Consider the following 27,580-nt stretch of genomic DNA (forward strand, 5'->3'; position numbering starts at 1 on the left):
GCTTGAGAACATTTGAATTATCAGGATGGTTCTGTTGGGACTGATATGTTTAGATCATCCAAAGTTGTTAAACCTATTTTTAAGGATTCTTGCTTACTGAACTGAATACATTAGGTTGTTATACAGGGAATATCTGCAAATTAAACACAGGATTATTTTTTGCCTCTACTAGTATATGGTATTTAGACAAATTACACAAAATAAACAGCACCCACAGGGAGATAGTACTAGTTTCATTTCTGTCAAGAATTATTAAGGTGGAAAGTGAAATAACTGAGGTTATATGAAAGGTTCTGTAATGTAAAAAAAAAAACAACAAACAACAAACAACCCCAAAACACCGGGGATCTACATAGAATGTTAAAATAGAACTAGTTCTGAAAAGGGACAAATAATAGAAAATTGTACAAAAATTGTTCTATGAAGTGATCTATGATTAAACTCAATGGGTACATGCATTAACATGCTACCTGATCCAGCAGGTGCTGGACTAAAGGACATGGGCAAATATGTTTCCTTGTTTGTTAGTGCCGTACATCTTGGTAGTAGCTATCAGTTGTATGGGAGGGCGATAACAGGACCCTTTATTTCTCATAGATTTGAAATGTATAGCTATGTGAAGAGCCACTTCTTGCCTTAGACAAGGTGCCTATCACTGATAAATGAGATGAGAATAACAGGATGGCTCAATGCCTCTGCATAGGGCAATGAAATGGCTTTAAGAGGATCCTCTTTGTTTCTTAAATGAATGGGGTGTGAACATGTACATTGCATAAATGGCTGTTTGCAAGAGGGCTTTATGTTTTATGTTAAGTTTGGCAAAAATGCATAAAGAGGTATTGCTGTTCGTCCCACGAATATCAGATATGTATGTCCCAAGATTTCACTGCAGGCTTTTTTTTTTTTTTTTTGGTGAGAATTCCAGTTAGTCCTGAAGCCAGACACAATGGTTAAGTATTTGTTAGTGTAATTATGCCTTTGTGTTTCCAGAGAAGTAGTGATTGGAACATATTGTCCCCAATACATACTGCAAATCCAGTTACGTGAGCTAGAACTATGCCAGAGAATAATTCAGCAATCAGTAATGCCATTTGTACTAATGCTTGTACCCTGGCTTTGATAATTTTCTAGTATAAATGCAGTCTCAGAGATTGAACTAGCTTCAGCTAAGACCTTGTAGCTTGAAAAGGTAAAATATATAACTAAAGCAGAGCTAAAGATCGGTGAACTATTTTTCTAGGATTTACATGATTAACGTGGCAGGGATCCTCATGAATGTCTGGAGACAAAGAAGGCTGAACAAAACCACTGCGAGCTGGTAACAGTACCAACCAGTGGAGAAACACAGTTGTATACTGGTGCTGTTGTAATGAATGCATTTGTTGTTTTAAAGAGCAGAGTACAAAACATCTTTCCTGAAGAAGCATTATTGTCACCATCTTGTCACTCATAATTGAGTTTGCTTGTGATCTCATGTCCTTCTTCTAAGGTCAGGCAGGGCTATCACCCTCTTTTCTATGAAACCATCACTGGTTCTGGAACTGAGACCAGCTTAAGAGAACAGATTATAATATTACTCCTGATCAGTGCTAAGGTATGACGATGAACTCACTTCTCATGTAGAAATTCTCACAGCTTGTGCTGTCTATTATGTGCACTGAGCTTGAAAGAGATACAGTACTTTGCAAGTGCATACAGGAGGGTTCATTTCTTTGTAAGGGAAAGAGGAGTTGTTTCTTGTTGGACCTCTCTAAATTCCTTACCAAGCTACTGCTGTACACCCAGCAAAACATGTACAAATTGGAGTTGGTCTTCAGTGTTTATTTGGGTGCTGTGGAAAATAGGATGCAGCAGATGTACACAAAAGGTGGAACCTTTGTGTGCAGCATGCTGTACCACTGCAACTGACAACTCTGAAAAGTGTTGAACTTTTCTGTGGACAGCAGCTGTAGATAAAAATAAATGGTTGGAGAAGATCAAGTGAAGAAGGAGGATAATCACAAGTTAGGAGAAAGGACAAATGAAAAAAATTCTCATTCAATTTATCTCCTGCCCATAGAGGATGAAGATGTGTTCTGATTTACAGATTTCTCTCCCCCTGGGCAAAGACCAGTACACCTAGAGCTAAGCCATCCACTTTGGATGCATTTTTGAGTTAGGCTGTGTACACGTTACCATGAGCATTACTTAAGAGTAGGACAGGTTTTGTTTTGTTTTAATTACAGATAAAATGGAAGAGGATCTGGCAAGTAAAAGGTCAGAACCACTGGTAACAGTGGAAACTGCACTGAGTTACAAAATAGACCTTTTAAGTGAACAAGTATTGACCCTCAGACAGGTTAAAAAGGGGGGACTAAATTCAGATGAAAGCTGAGTTGGAAAATAATTGGTCATCTGGAAATATATCTGTCTCTAGCCAGTTATTGCTGAAGCATTATGGACAGGCAGCAGAGATGAACTGTTATAACATAGACTCTAACTAGATATGTGACCATCAAATAACAGCCAAACGCTGAGCAGATTTTTAAGATATGTGCTTATCATTAACTGTGATATTTGAACATCGAAGTGAAATTGGAATTCTATCATCCAATTCCTTTAAAATCTAGGAGACAGATTCTCTTCTCTGGGCAGACAGGAGAAAAAAGCAAAAATTGGAAGACTACCTAAACCTAAGTACAGAAGCAGAGTATCTGCAGAATTCTTGAAGAGGAGCACACTGCAACACATTCTTTTTTCCCCCACTTAAATACACAGCTCAAAAGCAAAACCACATGCTCTTTGACTGCATCTAGACTGATTTTGTTAATTGTCAGTCCTTTGAAATATATGTGTTGCACTTCAAAAACTCACAGCTTTGGCTTGCATCTTGTAGCAATCAAAGGAGAGAAACTGCTCATCTCACTGTAGTTCATCCAGGCAAAGCAGGACTCTGCTGATCAGTGATGACATATCATGTTTCGTGACATTCTATAGAAAAGGTCTCTAAACTCAATAGGGCATAAGGCCTCCTGATACCTGCCTCTAACAGTCAGTGGGCCAGAACAGGACTATGGAATGTCAGCAGCAAGAGAACTAAGGGAGAAAACTAATTTACTAAATATGATAGAGGATTGCAAGATAACACAATATAACACAATTGGAATTGAAACTAATCAAATAAACGAGTGTCCAAAACTGAAGGCCTTACTCTAATGCTGTAGGCGAGATGGCTAGGGACCACACTGCAGGGATGAGCAGAAAAAGAGCAGTCCCATGACTCCCAGTTAGCTTTATCTTTTCCTGCTGAATAGAAAACACAAATGGAATAGTGAAGTCTTTGGGAAGCCGTAGTTTGTTCTTCTCTTCCAAGATTGGAGTTGCATTATTAATTCTTTAACTCTCAGTGCACTGCTTAATGTTATGATGTGGAAAGGCAATAGCAACAAAACTATTACAACTTTCAATGGTGCTCTGGTGCTAGTCTTGATGATATATTCATTTGCTTTAAATACAGTACCTTACCAGAATTAGCAAATCTTCCTCAAGTGTTCTTGACCTTTGTGTTGAACTTCAAGGGTATTCATCTTTAATAGGGAAACTAATTTAAGTACTGGGTCAAATTTATCTCTGTCTTACACTTGAGAAACATTACTATTTCTCTGTGGTTTTACAGATATAAAGAATCTCATTGGCTCTGGTTGCAATGACAGAGATTGTTTTTTTGAAGGAAAACCTCAGCTTTCTAACAGGTCTCTCCTATTGATTCCAGCTAGCTGCCTTGCAGGCATGTGAATACAGTGAGTGTACTTGGCATTGGGACAGCTTGTGTAATACACAGTTCATGCTCTGTATTAAGTTGAAGAATGTACAATAGATTCTTTTAGCCTGTCAATTAATGTTAGAGGTGGGAAGCAACTGTCAAGACTTCCCTAGCACCTCACTGATGGTGTTTGATTATCTCAGTTCCCTCCTAAGCTCTGTTAGCTATCCAGGATATGGAGAGAAATTAGTTCTGTGAATGACTTATAGAAGCAAAATTCAGCACACATTTATTTTGGGTCAGACATAAAAGCAAGTTCAATATCTCCTAAACACTGAATGTTTTTCAGTCTTCTGCCTTACCCCTTTAAGCACTCCTTCGTGATTTCATCTCTCAACACACCCTCCCCCCCACCATTACAATTCTAGGCAAGGAATCATAGAATCATAGAATTACCCAGGTTGGAAAAGACCTTGAAGATCATCAAGTCCAACTGCAGCCTAACCAGTACCCCATCTCTAAAAAAACCTCTGCTAAATCATATCCCTGAGGACCACATCCAAACGGCTCTTAAACACATCCAGGGATGGCGATTCAACCACCTCCCTGGGGAGCCTATTCCAGTACCTAACTACCCTTTCTGTAAAGAAGTTCTTCCTAATATCCAACCTAAACTTGCCCTGGTGCAACTTGAGGCCATTTCCCCTTGTCCTGTCACTTGTCACTAGTGAGAAGAGACCTGCCCCACTCTCACTGTAAGAACCTTTCAGGTACTGGAAGAGCGCAATAAGGTCTCCCCTCAGCCTCCTTTTCCCCAGACTAAACAGCCCCAGCTTCCTTAGCCTCTCCTCGTAGGGCTGATTCTCCAAGCCCTTCACGAGCCTCGTTGCCCTTCTCTGGACCTGCTCCAGTACTTCCATATCTTTCTTGTGCTGAGGTGCCCAAAACTGGACACAGTACTCGAGGTGAGGCCTCACCAATGCCGAGTACAGGGGCAAATACCCAATATACCCAACTCCCTATGACTGCCGGCTCAAGTTCAGGATAAAAGCATAAGAACTGACTTCAATTATCAACGGTGATGTTAAGGTTTGGGTTAGGTTAAGTTAGAGTTGGGGTAAGTATTAATAATAATTGCTGACTGCAATCATAAATAATCACTGTGCTGATTTGGAGAGGCTGAGATCTGCATGTAAAACAATTTATTCTCCTCCTTGACTCAGAATGAAACCGCGCTGTACATCTTCCAACTCTTCAAATTGAAGGAATTTTCCATTTCTCAAGAATGCTCAGCATTTTAGGGGAAGGGATGGACGAAAGATGAGAGAAATTAGTTGTTATTCATACATTTAAAGTGTAATATAAACATTTTTTTCCTCATTAACATGTAATAATGAAAATATTGTCAAAGAAAACAGAAGGTATGATTCAGCTGACTTTATATGCTTTTATAGTAAATTAAAGAAATAAGGCTGGATTTCACATTTTCATGTTACATAATAATTAGATCAATTTGGTATAGTAAGCATGATTTGGCTTCTCTTGTCTTTTGAAAGTAGCTGTCTAATAATTTAGTAGTTTATTTGTCAGCAATTTGGTGTTTTTAAACTAATCTCCAGGTTAAATCTTTAAAAATGATAACATGATGCTCAATTACCATAGTTACTGCCAGTTAAAAAAAACAAGTAAATGCTTTTTTAAAGTACATAGTAGGCAAATATTTAGGTGAGAGACTTAAGGTACTGTGGTGATAATGCTTGTGAGGAATAATAGCATTTAACAGTCATTCCTGTCACTAATACTGCAATTTTATATTACTAATTCTTTCACTGTCTGAATGCCAGAAGGATAAATTCACTAAAAGGAAAATTGCATATAGCATAGTAAGATAACAATGCCTAGAACCTATTGTAAAGAGACCATGACAGATATTTTTCATTCAGTTTACATTTGGCACAACAGGAAATGATTTCCTCTTATGCTAAATTAAATAAATAAAGGTCAGATGATGGCTTGTTTATCTGCATTTATGTGCACATTTCTGCCAGTTAAAACAGAATGTTTTCTATTAACATTGCTCCGGATTTCCTGTTAACAATAGCACCAAAGTAAGGACCACACTCTGTCTAGTTCAGTCCTCCTGCATAAAACACTATTGCTAGAATCTATGATGAAAAATGGAAGTAAGATATCAGGTTGCTAAATTCATGTGTAAGCACCAAGATGAAATCTGTCAAATCTTTTGAGAGTTAGGTATTTAGGTATTAGTATTGAGTTTCCATTGAGACTCCAAGGAGTCAAGTCCCTTTGTTCTTAAAGCTTTTTGAGAAGTCTATCGCTGTAAAATTTAACAGCATCCTCTTATTTGCTCATTACACATGGGACAGTATGTATATATACATATATCAAAGAGAGGAGGCAGGAAACTAGCAAAGCTAAACAAGGACCTACAAATCAAACTGATGAATAAGAAGGAAACGTACAAGCAGTGGAAGCAGGGACATACTGTCTGTGAAGAATACAGGTATGCTGTCTGGATTTGCAGAGATGGGATCAGGAAAGCCAGGGCACACATGGAACTGGAGCTGATGAGGGATGCAACAAGAAGGGATTCTATAGGTATATTGGTCAGAAGATACAGGCCAAAGAGAGTGTACCCTCTCTGATAAATCAGAAACAAGAACTGGCTTCAAAAGGCATGAAGAAGATCAGGTACTCAAGAAGTTCTTTGCATCCACTGACTGTCAGGCTTCTCAAATATCCCTCCCCTCCTGGAGGAGGAATAAGGTAAGGGCAAGTTCAAGACCACTTGATGAGACTGAATGTATACAAGTCTGTGGGACCTGATGACATGCAACACAGGGTCCTGAAGGAACTGCCTGATGTGGTAGCAAAGCCACTCTCCATCATATTCAGAAAGTCATGGCTGTCAAGTAAAACCTTTGGTGATTTGAAAAAGGGAAACATCATTCCCATTTTTAAGGAAAAATGAACCCAGGAAACTATAGGCCGATGAGCCTTACCTCTGTGCATGGGAAGATCATGAAACAGATTGTCCTTGGAAGCTATGTTAAGGCACGTGCAAGATGAGGAGGTGAGCTAAGAGCCAGTACAGCTTCACCAAGGGCAGACTGTGCCTGATCAATCTGGTGGCCTTCTAGGAAGGAGCAATGACATCAATGGACAAAGGAAGAGCAACTGATGTCATGTACATTGGCTTCTGCAAGACCATATCCTTACCTCTAAGTTGGAGATATAAGGATTTGAAGAGTGGACTATTTGGTGAATAAGGAATTGGTTGGATGCTCAGTCAGAGGATTACGTTCAGCAGCTCTGTGTCTGGGTGGTGGCCTGTGATGAGTGGTGTCCTCAGCGGTCCAAGCTGAGACTGGTACTCTTCAACATCTTAATCAAAGATGTTCAGTGGGATCAAGTGCACCCTCACCAAGTTCGAGGATGATGCCAAACTGAAAGGGATGCCATCCAAAGGGACCTTAACAAGCTCAAGACACACCCACATGAACCAAGTGAGATTCAATGAGGTTAAGTGCAAGGTATTGTACTTGGGTTGGGACAATCTTAGATATGAGTACAGACTGGGAGAAGAACTCTCTGAGAGCAGACCTGCAGAGAAGGGCTAGCAGTCCCCATGGCCAAAAAGCTTGACATGAGCCAGCAGTATGTCCTTGCAGCCTGGGTTGCATCAAAAGAGGGATGGTCAGCAGGGTGGGAAAGGAGATTGTTCCCTTCTACTCTTCCCTTCTGAGGTCCCACATGGAGTACTGGCTTCCCCAGCTTAAGAAACACGTGGAACAGTTGGAGTGGATCCAGAGGAGAGCCACAAAGATGATCAGAGGGCTGGAGCACCTCTCCAATGAAGAAAAGTTGAGAGAACCTTGCTTATTCAGCCTGGATAAGGGAAGGCTCTGGGTAAACCTCACGGTGGCTTTCCAGTGATTAAAAGTAGCTTATAATGACCAGGGAGAACAACTTTATACATTGTTATATAGAGTAAAGGGGAATGACTAAAATAAGGGAGATTTAGATTAGATATTAAGAGGATTATTATTATTTTTAATGAGAGGGTGGTGAGGCACTGGAACTGCTTGCCCAGAGAAAAGCAGTGTAAGTGTTGACTTACACTCCCTGGAAGTATTGAAGGCCAGGTTGATTGGGTCCCTGGGCAACCTGATCTACTTGTTGACAAGCATGCCCATGGCAAAGTCCCTTCCAATTCAAGCCATTTTATGATATATTTAAATAGTGCCTTGGATATTCAAAATCAATGCAAGTGAAAAGAAGACTTAACTGGAAGAAACAGCAGCGGTGAAGGCAGGCTACTGAATCTTCCTTGTAGTCCGTACTTGACTAGTGACCTTCACTGAACTTCGACTCAGTCAGACAAGAGGCTGTGAGTGAAATGTTGGCATACCTTCAACCATACAAAGTTTGAGTGGAAAGAAAAGCTTTAAGTGTGCCTCATGAACAATGCATGTTCCACTCAACTGGAATATGGATTGTGTTGAGGTATGTTTTCTTTGGCTATTTTTTCCTGAAAGGTGCAATTACAAAAATTAAAATATTTACATCATTGCAAATGAAACTTCTGTGTCAGCTTTTTCTGTCATAATATTGAATATTATGTACAACAGATGAGTTATTTTCCCTGGGGATCAGATACAAAACTGTTTTCAATACAGAGAACAATAAACTGATTATTACAGCCATATGCTTTCTGATCAAGAAGTTTTCCCATCTTCAGTGGTGATGCTTGTCCCATAGCTGCCAAATCAGCTGTGTGCCAGGCTTCACAGTAGTTGCTGACCAGTCGGATCCCATTTGTAGTTGAACCATGCCATATTATCTTTTGAGGCCTGAAAAGTGATGTTAAAAAGTTATTTGCTGGGGAAAAAAAAAAAAAAAAGAAAAAAGAAAAAAAAAGAAAAAAGTTATATATATATGTATATATGTACATATTTCAATTCAACTGCATGCCTACATATAGTGACCTTGTTCTGTTCATACTATTTAACCATTATTTTTTGTTCTTCTGCTTGAAGCAGAGAGTGGGTGTGAAAAGATGAAGACAGAATGCAAAGGAGAAGGAGAACACAATCTGATGTCTCAGTTGTAGCCTTTCTGAAACAGAGAAGAAAGATGGCATAAGAAAAGGGAGAATTTTTTATCACATTTCAAGTAACTCAATATATTGCCACTTGTCCTATCTGGTGAAAATAAATGTCATGTGAAACTTAAAAAATAGTAAAATGAACTCACCAGAGTGGATCTGTCATGACATTCCTCCCATCAAAGGAGTATATTGGAACATGAGTGTTGAATTGTCCACCATTTCCATTAAATATAGATTCCCAATTGTTGAAAAGTGTTTCTCCCTGTTAAAATTTCAATGCTATTTTTACAAACAAAATAAATATGAATCTATTTTTATAAGGTGTGTCTGTAAATCTAAAATCTTCTTTTAAAAGCACTTAGGATTCTGGCTTTAACATCTCAGATTCTGCTTGATGCTCCTGAATTTACTCATCTATCATCTCTGTGCAAAGAACTTTCTGATCCACACCTTTACCTTATAGTTTTATCTCTGCTCTATTGTCACTCCAGATATTCAACTTGATCATAGAATCATAGAATGGTTTCGGTTAGAAGGGACCTTAAAGATGGTCTAGTTCCAATCCCTTGCTGTGGGCAGGGAGTCCTCCCACTAGACCTGGTTGTCCAAAGCCCTATCCAGCCTGGCCTTCAGGGATGAGGCAACTTCTTTGGGCAACCTGTTCCATTGCCTCACTGCTCTTATAGTGAAGAATTTCTAGTCAAATCTACTTGACTAATTTTAGTTTTAAACCATTACACCTTTTTCTGTTACTACACTTGCTGGTAAATAGTCCCTTCCCATCTTTCTTGTATGCATCCTTTAAGTGTTGGAAGGCTGCAGTAGGGTATCCCCAGAGACTTTTCTAAGCTTAACAACCCCAACTCTTTCAACCTGTATTTATGGGAGAGGTATTCCAGCCTTCTGATAATCTTTGTGGCCCTCTTCTGTGCCTATTGCAATATGTCTGTGTAATAGACACAACTCTCAAGACTGTAGAAACTGTATCATCATCATAGTATCATAGTATCGTGCGAGTTGGAAGGGACCTTAGAGATCATCGAGTCCAACTCCTGGGATTCAAGCCCTCTGTGTAGCAGAGCGGCACTTCTACCACTTGTGCCACAGGGGGGATTTGAACCCCGGGCCTCCAGTGTTGCAAGCGGCAATTCTACCGCTGCGCCACTGGGGCACACTGTAGAAAGAGGTCTAGCTATAACATTCATTAACACATTCAGTACTTAGATAAATCCCAACAGGATCCATGGACTTAGGAATATTGAACTGATGCAACTGATCCCTTACAATTCTGGTGGTCATGAGTGGAAAGTCACTGCTTCCTCAGTCATGGTACTTCTCACTACTCATTTCCTGAGTCCTTTAGCCATCCTCCCAGGGCCCTGAAATCTCTTTTGATAGACCTCTGGCTTCTTGATTTGACATTGTTGGTACCCACATGAAAGATCAGGAGTGGGTAATAATCTGAAGGCTGATAATTCTTCTGTTTACCATCCCTGATCTGAGCCCCAGGGAGGCAGCAAACTTTCATCCCTTGAGGAGGTAGTCACTAATACTACAGAAACTGACGTTTCTTCATGCTGCTTGTCTTGCTGCTGCACTTGCTACAAGGGTTTGTTTGACCTGACCTTGGTGGGCAAACCTGCATAAATATCTCTCCTTCAATCTTTTCACATCCCTTGAGGAACTGGTTACAAGTACTGTAACTATAGAGAAAATATAGGGATAGTTTGCAATGGAAATACAAATTCAGCACAGTTTTGCCACAGTTTTATGGCAGATGTTGCAAATGTGAAAGTCAAAAGCTTTGTACCCGGCTACCTCTTGAACTGTTTTTAAGTTTTCTTCCAGTAGAAGTCAAAATAACATTAAAAATTTACTATTTTTTTTTTTTTTTCCTCAAAGGTTTGCATGTGTTTCAGAGTAGCATCTATTCAGCATGTTCCAATCATCATGTGTTATTCCTTTTGGCTTATTTGTCTGTTCTTCTCTGTGAGCCACCCAATACCACAAAGACATGGTTTGCTTTTCTCAGTTTTAGAATATGTGTGTTTATGTGTGATCACAACTTGACTCGTGCTGCAGACTTCTCCTCAGTCTTTCTCCCCAGGTTCATGGGGGTAAATCCAGAATCACTCCTAGGCATAGGATCTTAAGAAATTAGAGGAATAGTTGCTTTAGTCTACTCTGTGCTCTGTAGTGATACTAAAAATTAGAACATAAAAACTACCTTTGAGACAAAAAAAGAAAAGCACTTTTCTGTGTTGATATACAAAATATCCAGAACACAGAACACCATGCTGTTGCTTTGTCAGCAGTCTACCTAAAGTAAGTCATTCTCACAGCTTTATTTCAGCCACAACCTTTAGAACACTGAGAAAAGTAACCCTTGGAAATGCAAAGGAAAGATGAGCCTGTAACTTTCATTACCTTTTTCCTCTTGGAGCCTGACTCCAGAATATTAAGCAAAACTTTATAAAATGCAGCTTGCATCGAAGCGTTGTGCTTTTGCCATTTTCCGAGATTGTGGGGCACCCTGAACTTATCATAATCTAACAAGTACTAAGCACTTATTTTTACCTTAAGATTTACTATTGGCAAATTGTATCGGTCTGTTTTTCTGACAACCGCGACCAAATCTTGCAAATGTGATGAGAGAAAGGCCCTATAGGTAGTCATCAAACCTGCTTGCTGGGCCTGTTGAAAACAGTGAAAATCTGCTCTCATGTCACCAGAGAATGGTAAGTTTAAAGCCACCAGGTGCAGCTGGAGAAAAGAGAATAAAACCACAATTTTAAAAGAAGTTTATAACATGAAAAAGATACATATTTGAAACAAACTAGGCCCCATCCCTTGCCAGCACAAGACATAGTGCCTTCCATACCCATATAGAAGTTATTTGCAATTGTAAGATTACATTTCTGAAATCTATGCAGCAGCTGGGAAACCATAAAGATATATACTCCTAAAAAATAAAACTTTTAGAAGTAGCTAGTATTTTTAAACAACAATCTTGGATTTATCACACAAATAAAATCCCAAATCACACAGGACTGGAAATAAATGTAAGAGGTGACCATGTAAGATTTAAAAATTGACTGCTGCCAAATACAAGCAGTAACATATTCTATTCAAACAGTACAAATGCAAGCAGTAGTCAATATTTTTGTTTTTACATGTAATTCTGTTATTTTACTTCCCTCAACATATATTTAAAGTATTTTAAATGAAAGCTTATATTCTAAAGTAAATATTTAAAAACAAGCAGCATCATGAAGATAGAAAAAAAAACTCTGACTAATATTTTAATGACTTAATTGTAGCACAATTGCTAGCTTAAAAATTAATGTGTTGCAGATTTCTTGGAATAATCACTAAGTGAAGAGGTATTCTGAACTCAAAATCTGTTGGGTTTTTGTTTCAGATATGAAAGAAAGTTGGGAGATTAAAGTAGTCTGAGATGTCTAAACCAATTTTAAAAAAGATATTTTTAACTTTCTGAAGCAAAATATGTGAATTTGAAGATGAAATACTACACATCTCCCTGAACATACAAATTACATTGCTTCATAACTCAGTACACAGTTGCAATACAGAACTCATACTTACTGCTGGTTTTCCATTGTTTGTGTTTGATATTGGATTCAGTACCGGAAGAGATTGAAATCCCTGTTATTTTAACACATGCAGATATATATGTTAAACATACTGCTCAGATCAGAATTTTAGGCATTCAATGATATTCTAAATAAAGCAAACACTGTACACTGGAGAATATGGAGCTGTCCTGTCTCAGAAAAATAAATCTGAATTGTGTATCCATGTGTAAATTTAGTCTGTCACACAAATATGTGTTTGAATGTTGTCCCAGCACCCTGGTTTCAGCTTGAACAGAGTTGTTTTTGTCCATAGTGTCTGGTATGATGCTATGTTTTGGCTTTAGGAGAAGAACAGTGTTCATAAAACACCGATGTTTCTGTTGTTGCTGAACTGTGCTGTACAGAGCCAAGGATGTTTCAGTTTTGTCACCTTCTTGTACTGTCCTACCAGCAAGAGGGCTGGGGAACACAAGGAGCAAGGAAGGGACAGAACCACAACACCTGACCTAAACTGGCCAAAGGGATATTCCATATTGTATGAAATCATGTGAGAAAAATATTAAACTGAGGGAAGTTGGGGGGCTTCTACTGCTTGAGGACTGGCTGTTCATCAGTCAGTACCTAGTGAGCAATTCCACAATGAATTACTTGTTTTGTACGTATACATATATTATAATTATTACTGTTATTTATCTCTCTGTTCTGTCTCATGAGTTTCATAAGTTTCACTTTTTTTTTTTTTTTTTTTTTTTTTTTTAATTATTATTATTATTAATTGTCTCTTGCATCCTACTTGGACACTGTGGAGTGAAAGAAAGGCTGTGTGGTGTTAGCTGCTTGCCTGGTAAAACCACAACACCCAGCCAGCACTGCCTTTCTAGCATTCTCCTGCCCTTTCATTATTGCAGCATTCAGATCAATTAAACTGTTCTCAACAAGACTATGTTTCAACAAGCTATATAAAGATGATGATGATGATGTATCATGAGAAAAGGACTATAAACTTTTAGAGAAAGTCTTCCCTTCAGATGTAGTTTTCTGAAATTCCTTGGCAGGAACCAGGGCTTGATACAACTGACTTCAGTGTTATGAAACAGAACACTGATTTTCTTTTTTTTAGTAGGAAGTCTCCTTTGTCCTGCCTTTCAGAGAGGATGCTTTGCCTCTGTCATATTTGGATTCCCAGAATATAATGTAAAAAACAAATGTCTGGCCTGCATGAACTAGTTTGCAAGCTTATTTAGTGGCATTTTGAACTGACAACTCTCAGAAGAAAATTGTGTTATGCAGGGGCCTGCAACTTCTGCCAAGTGAATCACCCATTTTTACACATTTAGACTCAGTTTTTCACAGTCAAATATTTTATACTTACATAACTTGATATGGCTGGAGGAGGAAGGCTATCATCAGGGACAGGAATTAACTCACTTAGCTGAAATAACACAAAAGGAAAAACAAAGAAAACCTTATCAGTAGTAGCTGCTGACCTAAAAAAAATATATATATATAAAAAAAAGAAGAATCTTTGCATGTGTACTTTTCCATCCCTGTAAAAAATACCCACAACTCTATTTTGAGTAAGAGAGCTGGAAAGGGTAAGACATAGTGCAATAATACCTGCAATTTTCTCCATCCATTTCGAACACGGATAAAAACATCGCTGGTTTCTCTAAGATAGATTAGCGTACCTTCTGTTACCAAATGAACCTTTTCCAACATACCTTCAATGTTTTGAAATGTTGTAACCTGTCAAACAGCAAAACAAAACATTTTGCAAGTTAAATACATGTTTCATTGGAACACATTAATGTCATGGCTGTTTGCTCAAGAAACTCTCATCATTTCATACAAAAAGCTTCAATAACAAAGACATACTCTGACATATCAACACCATCATTCTGTTGATTTGAACAGAACTATACCAATAGTCCAATAAGGACAAGTGCAAGGTCCTGCACCTGGGTCAAGGTAATCCAAAGCACAGATACAGACTGGGTAGAGAATGGCTTGAGAGCAGCTCTGAGGAGAAGGATTAGGGGGTGCTGGTTGATGTGAGATTCAACATGAGCTGGCAATGTGTGCTTTCAGCCGAGGCCAATTGTGTCCTGGGTTGCATAAAGGGAAGTTTGTCCTGAAGGTCAAGGGGTTTGATTCTACCCCTTTATTATGTTCTCATGAGTCCCCATCTGGAGCACTGCATCCAGTTCCTGGGCCCCCAACACAAGAAGGATGCGGAGCTGTTGGAGCAGGTCCAGATGAGGACTACAAAGATGATCAGAGGGCTGAAGCACTTCCCCTGTGAGTACAGGCTGAGAGAGCTTGGGATCTTCAGCAAAGAGAAGGCTCCAGAGGGACCTTATAGCAGCCTTTCAGAACCTGAAGGGGGCCTACAGGAAAGTGGGGGAGGACCTCTTTATAAGGGCAGGTAGTAACAGGATGAGGGGAAATGGTTTTAAGCTGGAGGAGGGTTGATTTAGTCTAGATATTAGGAAGAAATTATTTCCAGTGAGGGTGGTGAAACACTGGAACAGGTTGCCTAGAGAGGTTCCCCCTTTCCTGGAAGCATTTCAAGGGCAGGCTGGATGGGACTTTGAGGAACCTGGTCTAGCAGGAAGTGTCCCTGCCTATAGCAGGGTGATTGGAACTAGATCTTCAATGTCCCTTCCAACCTAAATCATTATATGATTCTATGAATATGACAAGCATAAATGGTTTGGAATTGCACAGGGGGAGATTTAGTTTGAATATTAGGAAAGTTTTTTTCACTTCATAGTATCATAGTATTGTGCGAGTTGGAAGGGACCTTAGAGATCATCGAGTCCAACTCCCGGGATTCGAGCCCTCTGTGTAGCAGAGCAGCACTTCTACCCCCTGCTCCACAGGGGGGATTCGAACCCGGGCCCCCTGGTGTTGCAGACGGAAATTCTACCACTGCGCCACCGGGGCACACTTAAGCTGTTGTGAATCTTTGGGATAGGTTACCTAGCAATGTAGTTGAGTCACCATCCCTGGAAGCATTGAGAAGATGTGTAGATGTGCTCCTTAGGGATGTGGTTTAGTGATAGACTTGGCAGTGCTAGGTTGATGCTTGAACTTGGTAATTTAGAGGTCTTTTCAATACTACGTGATTGCCTGATTCTATTAATGCTTTATGCATTGTGTTGGGGGCCCGGGAACTGGATATATTAAAAATATATAAAAAATTTAGATATTAACAAGACGTAAGTCTTAGTTGTCATTTTTGCTTAGTTTGTCATTTTGGATATCTGGATACAATTCTGATTTGAGTCATCTAGTAAGAAAAGGAAACAACTCAATTTCAGTCTACCTTCTGGCACAACAATTCTTAGATTTGTTAGAGAAGAATTTTTTAGTTTTGATCTTAATAGTTTTGATCTTAGAATCAAAAAACCTGAATTGCTGGATCAGGCTGCCCTGAGAGGTTGTGTATTCCCCATTCCTGGAGGTGTTCAAGGCCAGGTCAGTCGGATGGGGCACTGGGCAGCTTGATTTAGTATTAGGTATGAAGGTTGGCAGCCCTGCCTGCAGCTGGGGGGTTAGAGCTTGATGATACTTGAGATCCCTTCCAAACCAAGCCATTCTATTATTCTGTGATTCTATGAATGTGAAGTTGTTTTTTCATTTGTTTGGTTGGTTTTTTACATGTTGCCAAACTCTTTTGGACTTACTGAAGTTGGAATACGCACACTTTTCCATTACTTTATCCCACTGCATCCCATTGCATTTCTTAAAATAGGAAATGGACAGATGACTCTCATTGCCTTTCCCAGATCTTTGTATTCTTTTATTTATTTATTTATTTATTTATTTATTTTTATTTTTTTATTTTAAAATCAGGCTCAGAAAACCAGAAAATATCTAATAAAAACACAGGACTGAGCTTTTCCTCCTCTTATCATCGCTAACAATGGCCACCAATAGATTTGAAAAACAAGCTTCAATGACAAAATTCCATATTTTGTTGTCTTACCAGATTCCTGGTTACAGGTGGCCCTGGTTCTCCAGGAGGACCTGGTGGTCCAGGCATTGCGGCTGTTAAAACACAAGAATATGGTACATGTTGAGGGTCATCTGTTTTGAGAGAGAGTGAATGACAGAAAGAAAGGACTTGGCAGTGTTGCCTAGGAGTAGTGAGAGGTTAAAATGGCCATGGTCCATACATAGCCAAGTTCTGGACAGCTTTGTTCAAGTCAACTACAGAAAATGCATTCTAAAGATTTTTATTTCTTTAAAGCAATAGTGAAAGTTAGTCTTTTCTCTGTTCTTTGGGAAGGTAAAATCATCAGATTGGAATATGTTGTGGGTATTCTGCAAATAAAGATCAACTTAAATCAACCAGAACATTTGTCTGCTGTTAAAGATATATAGCTCTCACCCATATAGACTTTGAGAGGGTCATTTTGTCCTTTGCTATAAAAGTAAACAAAACCAAACTTTTTATGAGATTAAAAAAAAATCACAAGTATAATTTCAGTTTGTGTTTCAAAGCAACATAGAATTATTTGGTGGTATGAACCTGAAGCTTTAAGAGTGCAGTCCACAGCATAAAATTACCTAGTACCTCTCTCAAGTTCAGTACTGAATTTTTTCCACCTTGAACTGAAAGTCACTGCTTACTACAGTAAAAACTACAGGGAGGAAACAAAGTAATATTTAGAAAACTGAAAGCAAGAATACTGTGTGAATGCATGTTATGATAATGGCACTTTGAAGCTGCTTAGAAGAAAGAACATCTACATGCAGATCCGAGTGAGAATCATGGCAAATCCCAGAGAAGTCAGTAGCTAATACCTAGACAGATCTTGTATTAACCACAAATAGAAACTCCTGTGGAGGAAAAGAAAGACACGAAGTGTAAGCAACAAAACAGGTCCAGGGGTATTCATAGGAGTACACTAATATACTTCTGGGAGTGAAAAGGCTCAACAAGAAATACAATTAGAAATAGGAAGTCATGATGTGAGCTGGTATGACAGAAAAAAGAGAATTAATAATTGTTGGAGTGCTGTCAAACTATGAGGGTTGCTCTGAAAGCAATACTCATATCATGTTGGCCCAAAACATTATAAGTGGACGGTGGCAGTAGAGATTGAACCTTCCCACCAATATTCCGTTAAACTTTATTTATGTATGGCCAGTGGCAGCAGAAGGCCAGTCTGACAAAATGGCATCTGACATAAAAGCATGTAGGAGGCAAAAGTGTATTATGTAACTGAATTCCTCCCTTTGTAAAAAAATTGCACTCATTGACATTCATTGCCATAGCTGATGAAAGATGTACATATCCTATGGGCAACATTTTCCTAACAACTATGCCATCATAGCAGCTGTGAAACAGTAGTCACCTCTGCTGGTGCAGATTTTCATGAGCATGGCATGAAGGTTCTTGTTCATCCCTGGCAAAAACGTAATAATGGTGATTATGCTGAAAAATGGTGTTCTGTAGCTGAGAATTTGCTCTTTCAGTGAGTTAATCTTTTTATATCTGTTGTAGTTCCCATGGAAATAAATAGGAGGCATTACTTTCAGAGTGACCTATGTATCTGAGCATGGAGAAGTCTAGCTAGTTTAAAGCACACTTGTGGATGTGTTTTATAAAATACACACAAAAGCCTGCAAGGTTCAGCTCTTAGCCACTTCCCAACTCCTACATTGCTGGGCACTTTCGAAGTATCCAGTTGCTCTTAGGTGTTCAAAGAGTTCCATAATCCCAAATGAGGACAGAACTGCTCTTCAGTGCTGAAGGAGAAATGGAGGAATGCAGAAATATTCTCTGAACCACACTTAGGAAAATTTGGTTGCACACATCTGGTTGTCTTCCCTGCAGTGACTTAACTCATTATCCGCAGGTTACTGAAAAATTTCGATCTAAATGGACTGAAGGAGAGTGTCATGGTTTTATGATTTTAGGCTATTGGTATTCCACATCATAACATCATGTAGTGCAGAGTTAAAGTCAATACTCCAATTCTGGGCACCTGTCCCAGAAGAGAAGAAGCACGACATACCCCAGAGGACTTTTCACTGTTCTGTTACAATTTTTGCTCAGAGGGAAAGATAAAAACTGCTAGTGGATTACAAGTCCACTCTTTTCCCTTTCTGATCATCCAGCTTGTTGCTGTAGTGGGTGCCATATCGCCTCAGCTTACTCAGTGTAAGGCCTTTGGTTTTTGGACACTCTCACTTTATTTGTTTTATTAGCTTCAATTCTAATTATATTGTATTATATTGTATTATATTGTATTATATTGTATTATAGTGTGTTATATTGCATTCCGTTATCTTATTTAGTAAACTAATTTGTTTCTCCTCAGATCATTGCTGCTGTTTTCTTTTTTAGACCCATCTCCCTACGCTTTCCCCTTTTCCCCTTTTCCAGGTTGTGGGTCTGTGGGTCCCCCCCATGCTGCTAGTCAGAGAACCAGGCTGTACCAGCCCTTAAACCACTGACAAAGAGGAACAGAAGATAAGCTAAAGGTGTGTATAAGTTCTGCCTTCATAATTTTCAAAGGATTGGGAACAGTGATCTAGAGTAAGAATAGAACTAGAGATTCCTCCTCTCCTGCAAAATAACCTCATTAAAATAAAATAAACATATAGAACATCTGCTTTTTTGTATCTCTTCACTCTGAAGTAGTTTGATAGTCTGAATAAAACAGCCCAAGATTTAAAATATCTTCTGTTCAGTCAGTAAAAGCTAACCTTACAAACAATGCTGCACTCTAGAATTTGGTTTTTACTGAACTATAACTTTCAAATCAGGAGGCTGCAATTACATACTAATAAAGCAAGCTCTAGCATTCAAAACAATTTTTTTTTTTTTAATTTTAATTTTTGGTGAAACTGAGAAACCTTGAAATTGCCTTTCAAAAGTTGAACAATTTATGTTCTGAGGATTCTCCAGAACAATTTCTTCATACAAATGGCTGCGTAAGGGGGCTCACTTCTTGCAAACATCCAAAACTATTTATCTACAGATAAGAAATTCCTCTTTCCCCTATTACAGTAAGAGCTTTAATAGCGATGCCTAGGTGCCTTAAAGATAATAAATAAACAAACACCTGTCTTCACGACATTTAGTAAAATTGATGTCCATCAGTGTGGTGCCAAAAGAAGCTTCTTACAAAGCAAAGAGGAAGATGCATAGAAGGATGATGGAGACTAGCAGCAAAGCAGATAAGCTAAAGTGAAAGAGATGGAACGCAAATACATATATATATAATTTGCCTGACTAGCTAATATTCAGAAGCACTTGATGTAAGTTATCTGAGAAAAGATCTAAAGGCCTCTGTGAACTTTATGGATGCCAAGAATATGTCCATTTTATTATGATCAGAGGCTAATACAGGTACATGCCTATGTTCCAGTGTTGAACATAGTAAGGATTACTGCTTCCTCAAATACTCATCAGAGGACGAACATTTGAATTGTCCCCAGGCAGCTGCATAAACCAGTCTGACTAATTTCAGAAAACACCTGGAGAGAACAAATTGGAGACACAGGGATCTGCTTCCCAAACCAGCATACTGGAAGCACAGATATTGTTGAAAGCAGTCTGATCACTAGGTCTCGGAAACAGATCTTTATTAAGTAAGCCAACCCAAACTTTAGGCAAGACAAATTTGCATTATAATCTCTCTACACAGTTAACAGCGCTGTTAGTATGCTTGCTTCCTTCAGCTAAGATTAGGGAATGCTTTTTGCTGGAGTTTCCTGACAGAGGAACAAGAGTCTCTTACTCAGGCATCACTGATAAGTGATCCTCTGACATCACACTTGATGTGATGTCAGTGGAGCCCTGGATCCTGTCCATCAGAACCTAGTTTGAGCACTGGACATTAATAGTATGAGGCTTGTGACTATCAGACCTGTGACACAAAAGAAAACAGAAGTGTTGTTGTTTTGGACTCTGACACTTGATTTAAAGCCATGCTTGCCTTTAATGTAAATTTGAGGGAACTTCCAGCACCATCTCATTAACAAAGCTTATTTATGCTTTAATAATATATGCTTTAATAATAATGCTTTAGTGCTCCCATAGCACTAGTCAGAGAAAACTGGCTGTATACTCCCTACAGAAAAAAAGCATAATTTGGGAGATAGGGTAGATATGGAAGAGTAGATAGGTAGATGGAAGAACACATACAAAAAGTAAGGAGTATGTGGGGGCATGTAAGTATGCCTATGTGCTCACATACATAATGAAAGGCAAAATCACACCCTCTCACCTGATCCATATATTGCAGGGGGTCCTGGTGGGCCTGGTGGGCCAGGTGGTCCAATTTTTCCATAACCTGGTAAACCAGGTAAGCCAGGCAACCCTGGAGGTCCTCTGGGTCCAACAACTGAATCCCCTTTAGGTCCCTATTGATGACAAAATGTATTTATTTGAGTGACAAAATGTATTTATTTGAGTGTATCAATGTCTGCTATGATATGCTCTACGCTTCTGTCCCTGAGCTTCCTCCTTCATCCTGGTCATTATGCCCAAGGCCTTACTCATACAGTGAGGTTCAAAAACCCTTGACCTTGCTCGGGACTGATAACAATCAAGGTATCACTGGAGTCTACAATACTGTCTCAAACTGGGTGCTCAAATAACTGAGAGCAGAACCCTGGTTCAGCAGATGCCAAATCTAAATACTACACCTATGAGTAAATCATCTTACTTTATAAGCAAGCAGACCAAGAGTCCCTTTGAACTCCCCTAGCTCTTCAGCTAGCTGCATATCAGGATGTCCCCTCCTCAAGGTTATTCATGCTTGTGCAGAGATCACCTAGACATGGTGATGCCTTTCTGACACAGATCCTCAGTGATTTATAGTTTTAAGCTGTACTACTTTCACTGAGATTCAATTTTAGATCAATTGTGCAACCCCATCCTGTATGTAGCAAATTGTCAACAATATCTAGCCATTTTAAACCTTGTTAAAGTCAGTCTTCTCTGTTTAAATTACTACACTTTACCTATTTCATATAAACAAGTATTTTCCTGCTTCTCTTCTGATTGAAATGTATACCGCTGTAGTTTCCACCTGTGATGATACCATTGTTGCAGGTCCTTCATCTCTCATGGCCATATTTTCTGATGACAGGCAACCACACTAAACCACACTACTTTTTTAAGTTGTAAGGATTTTTTTTTTTTTTTTTAATTTTTATTTTTTTTCAAAGAGCCCTGGAAACTGAAAGATTTACTCATGTATTAATTTATATTCAAGAAATGAAGTTTCAGACAAGAATGCTTTCTGATAGTTCTTGCATTGCTGTTGATAGCATGAATCTATTTACTGATACAGTTGCGTTAGGCAGCTGAGCACAGCATCTATTTCTCAAAACAAATTAATTCAATTCACAATAGTGAAGTTTCTGTGCTTATGCCTACTGGAACTCTGCCTTATTGAGCTAGTGGTCAGCATATAAGTATATATATAGTTCTTAATATCATCTTGATGCTTGTCTCTATTAGTGCCTTCTAACTTAAAGCAATGCATATTCACAAATATTTATGTTATACAATTTGTGTATCTTACAACTAATCCTGGTCTTCCAGGTGGTCCAGGTGGTCCTGTCAGGTAAAAACCTCCACTTGGTTCTCCTTTTTCTCCTTTTACACCATTGTCTCCTTTTTCACCCTTCAAAGATAAAACAGTATAAAACGTTCAGCTGAAGCAAGATCAGAACCCTCATCTTTTAAAGTTATCTGAAATTTCTAAGCTTAATAAAGAAGAGCATCTGCTTAACATCTTTTTGACACCAGTTCCTTCTTCTGTGATATGGAATAAAAAGCAACACCCCTTCTATTGAAGCTGCAAGAATTTCTTAGGGTGTAGACTAAGTGAGATGGGACCTAGGTGGAAACCTAGGAAAGTGACTCTGTTGCTGTTCCCTGCATAGAATAACACAAAAGGACGGGGGAATATACAAGGATAATGGAAGAGACACCACACAAAACTGCAGACGCTTTGGACTGCACCTCTTCAATTGTCCTACTTCATTAACAGCTTAATTAACAGCTAATTGGAGAACAGAGTGACAGATAAGAAGTGTTTAAATTCTAGATCCGTGCAAAATGAGCCATAGCAATTGTGGGTTCTGCTTCACATTATTTCCTTTTCTTTGTCTACTCTTTTTTTTTTTTTTTTTTAAATTTTTCCTTCAATTTTTTTTTTTTTTTTTTGTCTACTTTGGTTCACCCTTCTGAGGAATAAACATGAGGACAAAAGCAGGACAAAGCAAACAGGTAGATGGAGAAAGCCAATAGAGATGTCCAAACAAAGTCTGAATACAAGATGGCACTAAGAGTCTTTCAGGGAAACTGAAAATACACTGATGAATACTGGACTTTTTTTTATGTATCATTAAATGATAACTTGATTCTACTTTTTCCATATATTTTACTGATAAATAACAGCCTTGTTCACTTAAAACTGTATTGTATATGTATTCATTTTTTGTCATTATCATAGTCAGGTGAAAAGAGGATCAGAGAGAGACTAAAGACATTTTGTATGAATATGCTTTCTTCTAAGAGATTTCAGGAGATAAGCATAAAGAAGCAGAAATGCATTTTCCATCATCTTAAATTATGTTATTCAATGTGCTTGAAAGACAGATAGTGTTACAAAATGTGTGTCTCTTACATGAATTGTCACAAAAACAAAAACCTAATTTATGGCAAATAATTTGTACCAACTTATGTTAGATAACTGAATTATGCCTTAGTTTAATACCTCTGTGAAGGCAAAAAGCCTCATTAATATATTTTTTAAGAAGTTATCTTTAGACAACAACTACCAGCTCTATCTTCATAATAAACTTGTCTCTGCAGCTGGAGAAATTAATATAATTTCTAATTACTAATCTAGTTATCTGTTTTGTATTTTTCACCATAGTATACTATTCTATGCTTAACATGTAGTAAAGAATAATTTAAAAAAGCTTAAATAACTCAAATATAAATGGGATATAATTACCTTTATGCTATTAATAAAGTGGCTGAAATGTGATGGAGGCAGAGGTGGACCTGAAAAATGAAGAAAGTGTGATAATTATCTGTAATTTCCTCTTTAAAAGCACTACTGACTTAGAAGTTTAATGGAAAATGATTCACAATATCAGTATTTAACATTTAAATCTTACATTGTTAGTTTTGTTTCCTAACAAAGCCAGGTTTACCTGCCTGGTCCTGTCTGTTACTCCAACTTAACTTTTGAACCTCAGTGTAGATTTCACTCAAATTTAAAAGCAAAGAAGTCTTAAAGATGAAAAGTTCCTAGTTTCCAAAAAAACCCAAACTTGTCAGGCATCCAAATTAACTCTGTTAGTAGAAACCAAGAGACAAGGAAAGTGTTCTATATGTTTTGTCAGCAAAGGGGTAGCCAGTCTGTCCCTCTTCAATTATGAATTAGTTGCAGTTCCTTTCATGGAAGGGCAGTTCCATAGCCAACAAAAGAAAGATCCAGGGTTACTGCTCTGCTTCTGATCATAGAATAACTGACATTTTTCTGCAACAAAAATTAGTAGCATTATCAATGATTAAACCAGCTGCATTGTCAGCAGTGGTCTGCCAGTGCTGCTAAGGCAGAACAAATAAATAAGTAAATAAATAAATAAATGAATCTAAAAAGCCTTTAAATGCTCTCTATTTGGCAGATACTTGGAAAATGTTGCTTTTTCCAGGTGCCTATAACAGCTACAGACATTTTCTTCAAATGCATTCTGAACTTTGGACCCTACACTGTTCTAGCCACAGATTTGAGATCTCAATATTTAATCTTAGATGCAGTTAAATCATGCAGACATTTGATACACCAGTACTTCAAGTGTGAAATGTATTGCTACTCTTGCAGCTATTTTGATTTTATTTCAACCTTGCCAATCACTGTTCAGTCCATGAGAGGTGATGGATTATAGACAAGTGGATTGATAGGTGTCCTTTTCAGATATTGCTTAGTATTACTTTCTGTTGGGTAATATTTGAGATCTTTCTTGTAAAAGAAGGCAGAACAGGCCAGTGCAAGGTATCATAGAATCACAGAATGGTTTGGCTTGGAAGGGACCTTTAAGATCATCTAGTTCCAGTCGCCCTGCTATAGGCAGGGACACTTCCTGCTAGACCAGGTTTCTCTAAGTCCCATCCAGCTTGGCCTTGAGTGTCTCCAGGGAGGGGCATTTGCAACCTCTCTGGTCAACCTGTTTCAGCGTCTCACCACCCTCACTGGAAATAATTGCTTCCTAATATCTAGACTAAATCAACCCTCCTCCAGTTTAAAACCATTTCCCCTCATCCTGTCACTACTTGCCCTTATAAAAATATCCTCCTCAGCTTTTCTGAGAGAAGAGACATTTTCATTTTGTTTTGTTTTCAGACATTGCTGAAATAGACTAACAGAATTTTGCATGAGCGTTCTCAATAGTAAAATCACACCCTCATTCATAGGAGTTTTAGAATGTTGGTGTGCATTCTTTCAGAATAAGACTGTACTGCTTTCAGATCTGGGTGTTCTTCAATTCTGCAGTTTCTAGCTAGTGAGTTCCACTGTCAGAGCTTATGTGGATATCTGTGACATCTGGAGAAATTATTTGTATGAAAGGATAATATAGCAACTGTAGCAATGGGTAAGAAATACACAGGAAAATGTTTAGAGAAGAAATAGAATTGGTTTTAGTTGGTAGGTGAATGAAAAGATATGTTCTATTTTAGGAGAAAGATAGAGGCAAGACAATTTAACCAGAATTCTTGTTTTTTCTGTTCTTAACAAGATGCAGCTTTACAACAAAGCCACAAGCATAATCCTTTCCTTCTTAAGTACCTGAAATCATCAGGCATGGAAAAAAAACCAACAACAACTCTAGGACATTAAATTGCATTAAATACAAAGCTGGGGAATGAACAGAAATGTAGACAGTGAGTACATTTGCACGGAAGAGGAAATGTTCTTAATTTCCATATAGGAATGTTTCTTGCTCTTTCTTTTTCTGAATTTATTAATGAATCTACCGAGTACTAATCTCTATTTCAAGGATCTGGATATCGACCAGTAAAGATTAATAAGAACAAGACAAGAAAACAAATTTGATTGGATGCCCACTTAAAAATAAAGCAGTCCAAATAGATGTCCTCTTAAAAATAAACAAAATGGCTTCAGTCAGGTGAACTGTGGCTCTGGAGCAAAGTTATGGTTACAAGAAACTAGGTATAAGCTGTAGGCAAAGCTGTAGTGGTAAGTACCAAAGTACTTTGCTGAACTGCTTTCTAAGATAAACACCTTCCTTTACAGGGTGCCAATGACAGATTTAATATACCTGGTGGTCCTGGAGCACCTCTGTTTCCCTTTTCTCCTTTTAAGTCCACCGAATTGTGAAGACTCCAACAATCTCCACTTCCTTTAGCACCTGCAATAAAAGCATCACAAAGAAGCAAAATTGATAAGAATTTTCAAACAGCAGTCTAGAGTAGTGACAACCAAGTCATTTAAAGTAAGAGCAGATTTTCCTGCAGGATCTGTCACTCGAGGTCTCTATATGCTTGTCTCACTCTTCTCACAAACACTGAATGGCTAACTGATTGCCCTCCCTTGTTTATCAACCCCAACATGTGCAAAATGATCTTTCTCTTACAAATCCGTCTTTCGGTTTCCCTGATCACCTACCCTACGACCCACTGAAGAAACCTGTTCTCGCTGCATTTGTGGATTTCATGGGACAATAACAGAAATGATTCTTGAAATTAAGTTTTTGTATTTGATAACAAATCTTATACTGTCTCTATAATATAGAAGAAATCAATATATGATATCTGTAACTATGAATGTCAAAAATATTACAGCTTACTGTTCCCCTACATCATAAAAATATTATTAATGAAGAAAATATTCCCTGAGATCACAGAATCACAGAATTGTAGGGGTTGGAAGGGACCTCCCAGAGATCATCAAGTCCAAGCCCCCCTGCCAAAGCAGGTTCCCTAACCAGCTTTGTTATAAGGATGTTGTGGGAGACAGTATCAAATGCCTTGGTGAAATCAAGGTAGAGTACATCCACTGCTCTCCCCCCATCCACCCAGCCAGTGACAAAAGATCAGGAAAGCTTTTATTATCATTTTCCCTCCAGGAAACTGAACTGAACTGAGGATAGAGTTATACTCAAATACATCTGGATAAACCTATTTTTTCTAGGTATTGTTCATCTTTCATGCTAAATGAACAAGGTGGGCCCCAGTACCAACCCCTGGGGGACACCACTTGTAACAGGTCGCCAGCTGGCATTTAATACCATGTTCTACAATTGCAGTATTCAACTTGTTTTGTACATACAGGCTCTGACTTATTTAATTAGATTGTAAACTCTCCAAACTCCATTGTACAGTGAGAAGAACACAGTAACTGGGAAAGAGATTCAGGATGTATACTGGAGAAAAAAACACAACGGGGTTTATCCACAAAAAGTCTGTGAAAGTATAATAAATCTCAGGCAGGAATAAATCTTTAAAGTAAGCTAAATAAAAGGAGGAAGATCAAGCATTTCTGACTTATGTTCTCCATAATCTTAAGAAGACCTTCTTCATCAGTGTATACTGTTGGACTATCAGCTGACTACTTCCTTTGGATGCTCTGGAACTTCATTTTTGTAGCTCCAAAAAGCTCCAAGGAGCAAAACTGTCATAGAACATTGTACTATTCTTGGAATTGAAGGCCTTCTACGGTATTTGGTCATGGCATCACTGACACAGTCAACATTCACCTAAAAAAAAATAGCACTGTATGTGCATGCACACAGAATTGCAACCCGTTTCCATCTACATGCAATTGAATCTGTCTCTGGAGCACGATTTTGAGAATGGGCAAAAGACCAAACTACAGACAGTGGCTAGGTTTATTTTTAATGCTCGATTCACCTAGTAAGATACAACTTTTAGTTTGTCTGATGGAGTCTAGCTTCAAAATGGAAAAGTCAGTAATTTTACAGTAATTTTTAAATGGGATGGAATTCTAATGTAAATGGTGATGTTTCCTCCTGAAATCAAAGTAATTACTGTTTGGGCTGGGAACTAGTATGCACTGAGAGAAAAGAAACTATAATGAGGAA

General features: G+C 38.4%; 1 protein-coding gene and 1 long non-coding RNA gene across 2 annotated transcripts in view; one reads left to right on the forward strand and one right to left on the reverse strand.

Moving 5' to 3' along the window:
• LOC140247672 (uncharacterized) overlaps nt 1–26,051 on the forward strand; it is a 28,875-nt gene extending 2,824 nt beyond the window's left edge. The window contains exon 3 of the long non-coding RNA XR_011902741.1: nt 25,774–26,051. This is a non-coding gene — a long non-coding RNA (uncharacterized lncRNA). The remainder of the gene's footprint in view (nt 1–25,773) is intronic.
• The window catches only part of COL15A1 (collagen type XV alpha 1 chain), a 103,290-nt gene continuing 80,466 nt past the window's right edge, over nt 4,757–27,580 (reverse strand). The window contains exons 26-36 of the mRNA XM_072327486.1: nt 25,799–25,888; nt 23,467–23,516; nt 22,024–22,125; nt 20,719–20,854; nt 16,461–16,522; nt 14,087–14,215; nt 13,842–13,901; nt 12,480–12,539; nt 11,451–11,636; nt 9,020–9,135; nt 4,757–8,616 (exon numbers count right to left, since the gene is read on the reverse strand). Of these exons, the coding sequence (XP_072183587.1) occupies nt 8,400–8,616; nt 9,020–9,135; nt 11,451–11,636; nt 12,480–12,539; nt 13,842–13,901; nt 14,087–14,215; nt 16,461–16,522; nt 20,719–20,854; nt 22,024–22,125; nt 23,467–23,516; nt 25,799–25,888 (1,208 nt within the window). The 3' untranslated portion in view covers nt 4,757–8,399. The remainder of the gene's footprint in view (nt 8,617–9,019; nt 9,136–11,450; nt 11,637–12,479; nt 12,540–13,841; nt 13,902–14,086; nt 14,216–16,460; nt 16,523–20,718; nt 20,855–22,023; nt 22,126–23,466; nt 23,517–25,798; nt 25,889–27,580) is intronic.

Source organism: Excalfactoria chinensis, chromosome 2 (genome assembly GCF_039878825.1).
Source record: "Excalfactoria chinensis isolate bCotChi1 chromosome 2, bCotChi1.hap2, whole genome shotgun sequence".
Lineage (NCBI taxonomy): Eukaryota > Metazoa > Chordata > Aves > Galliformes > Phasianidae > Excalfactoria > Excalfactoria chinensis.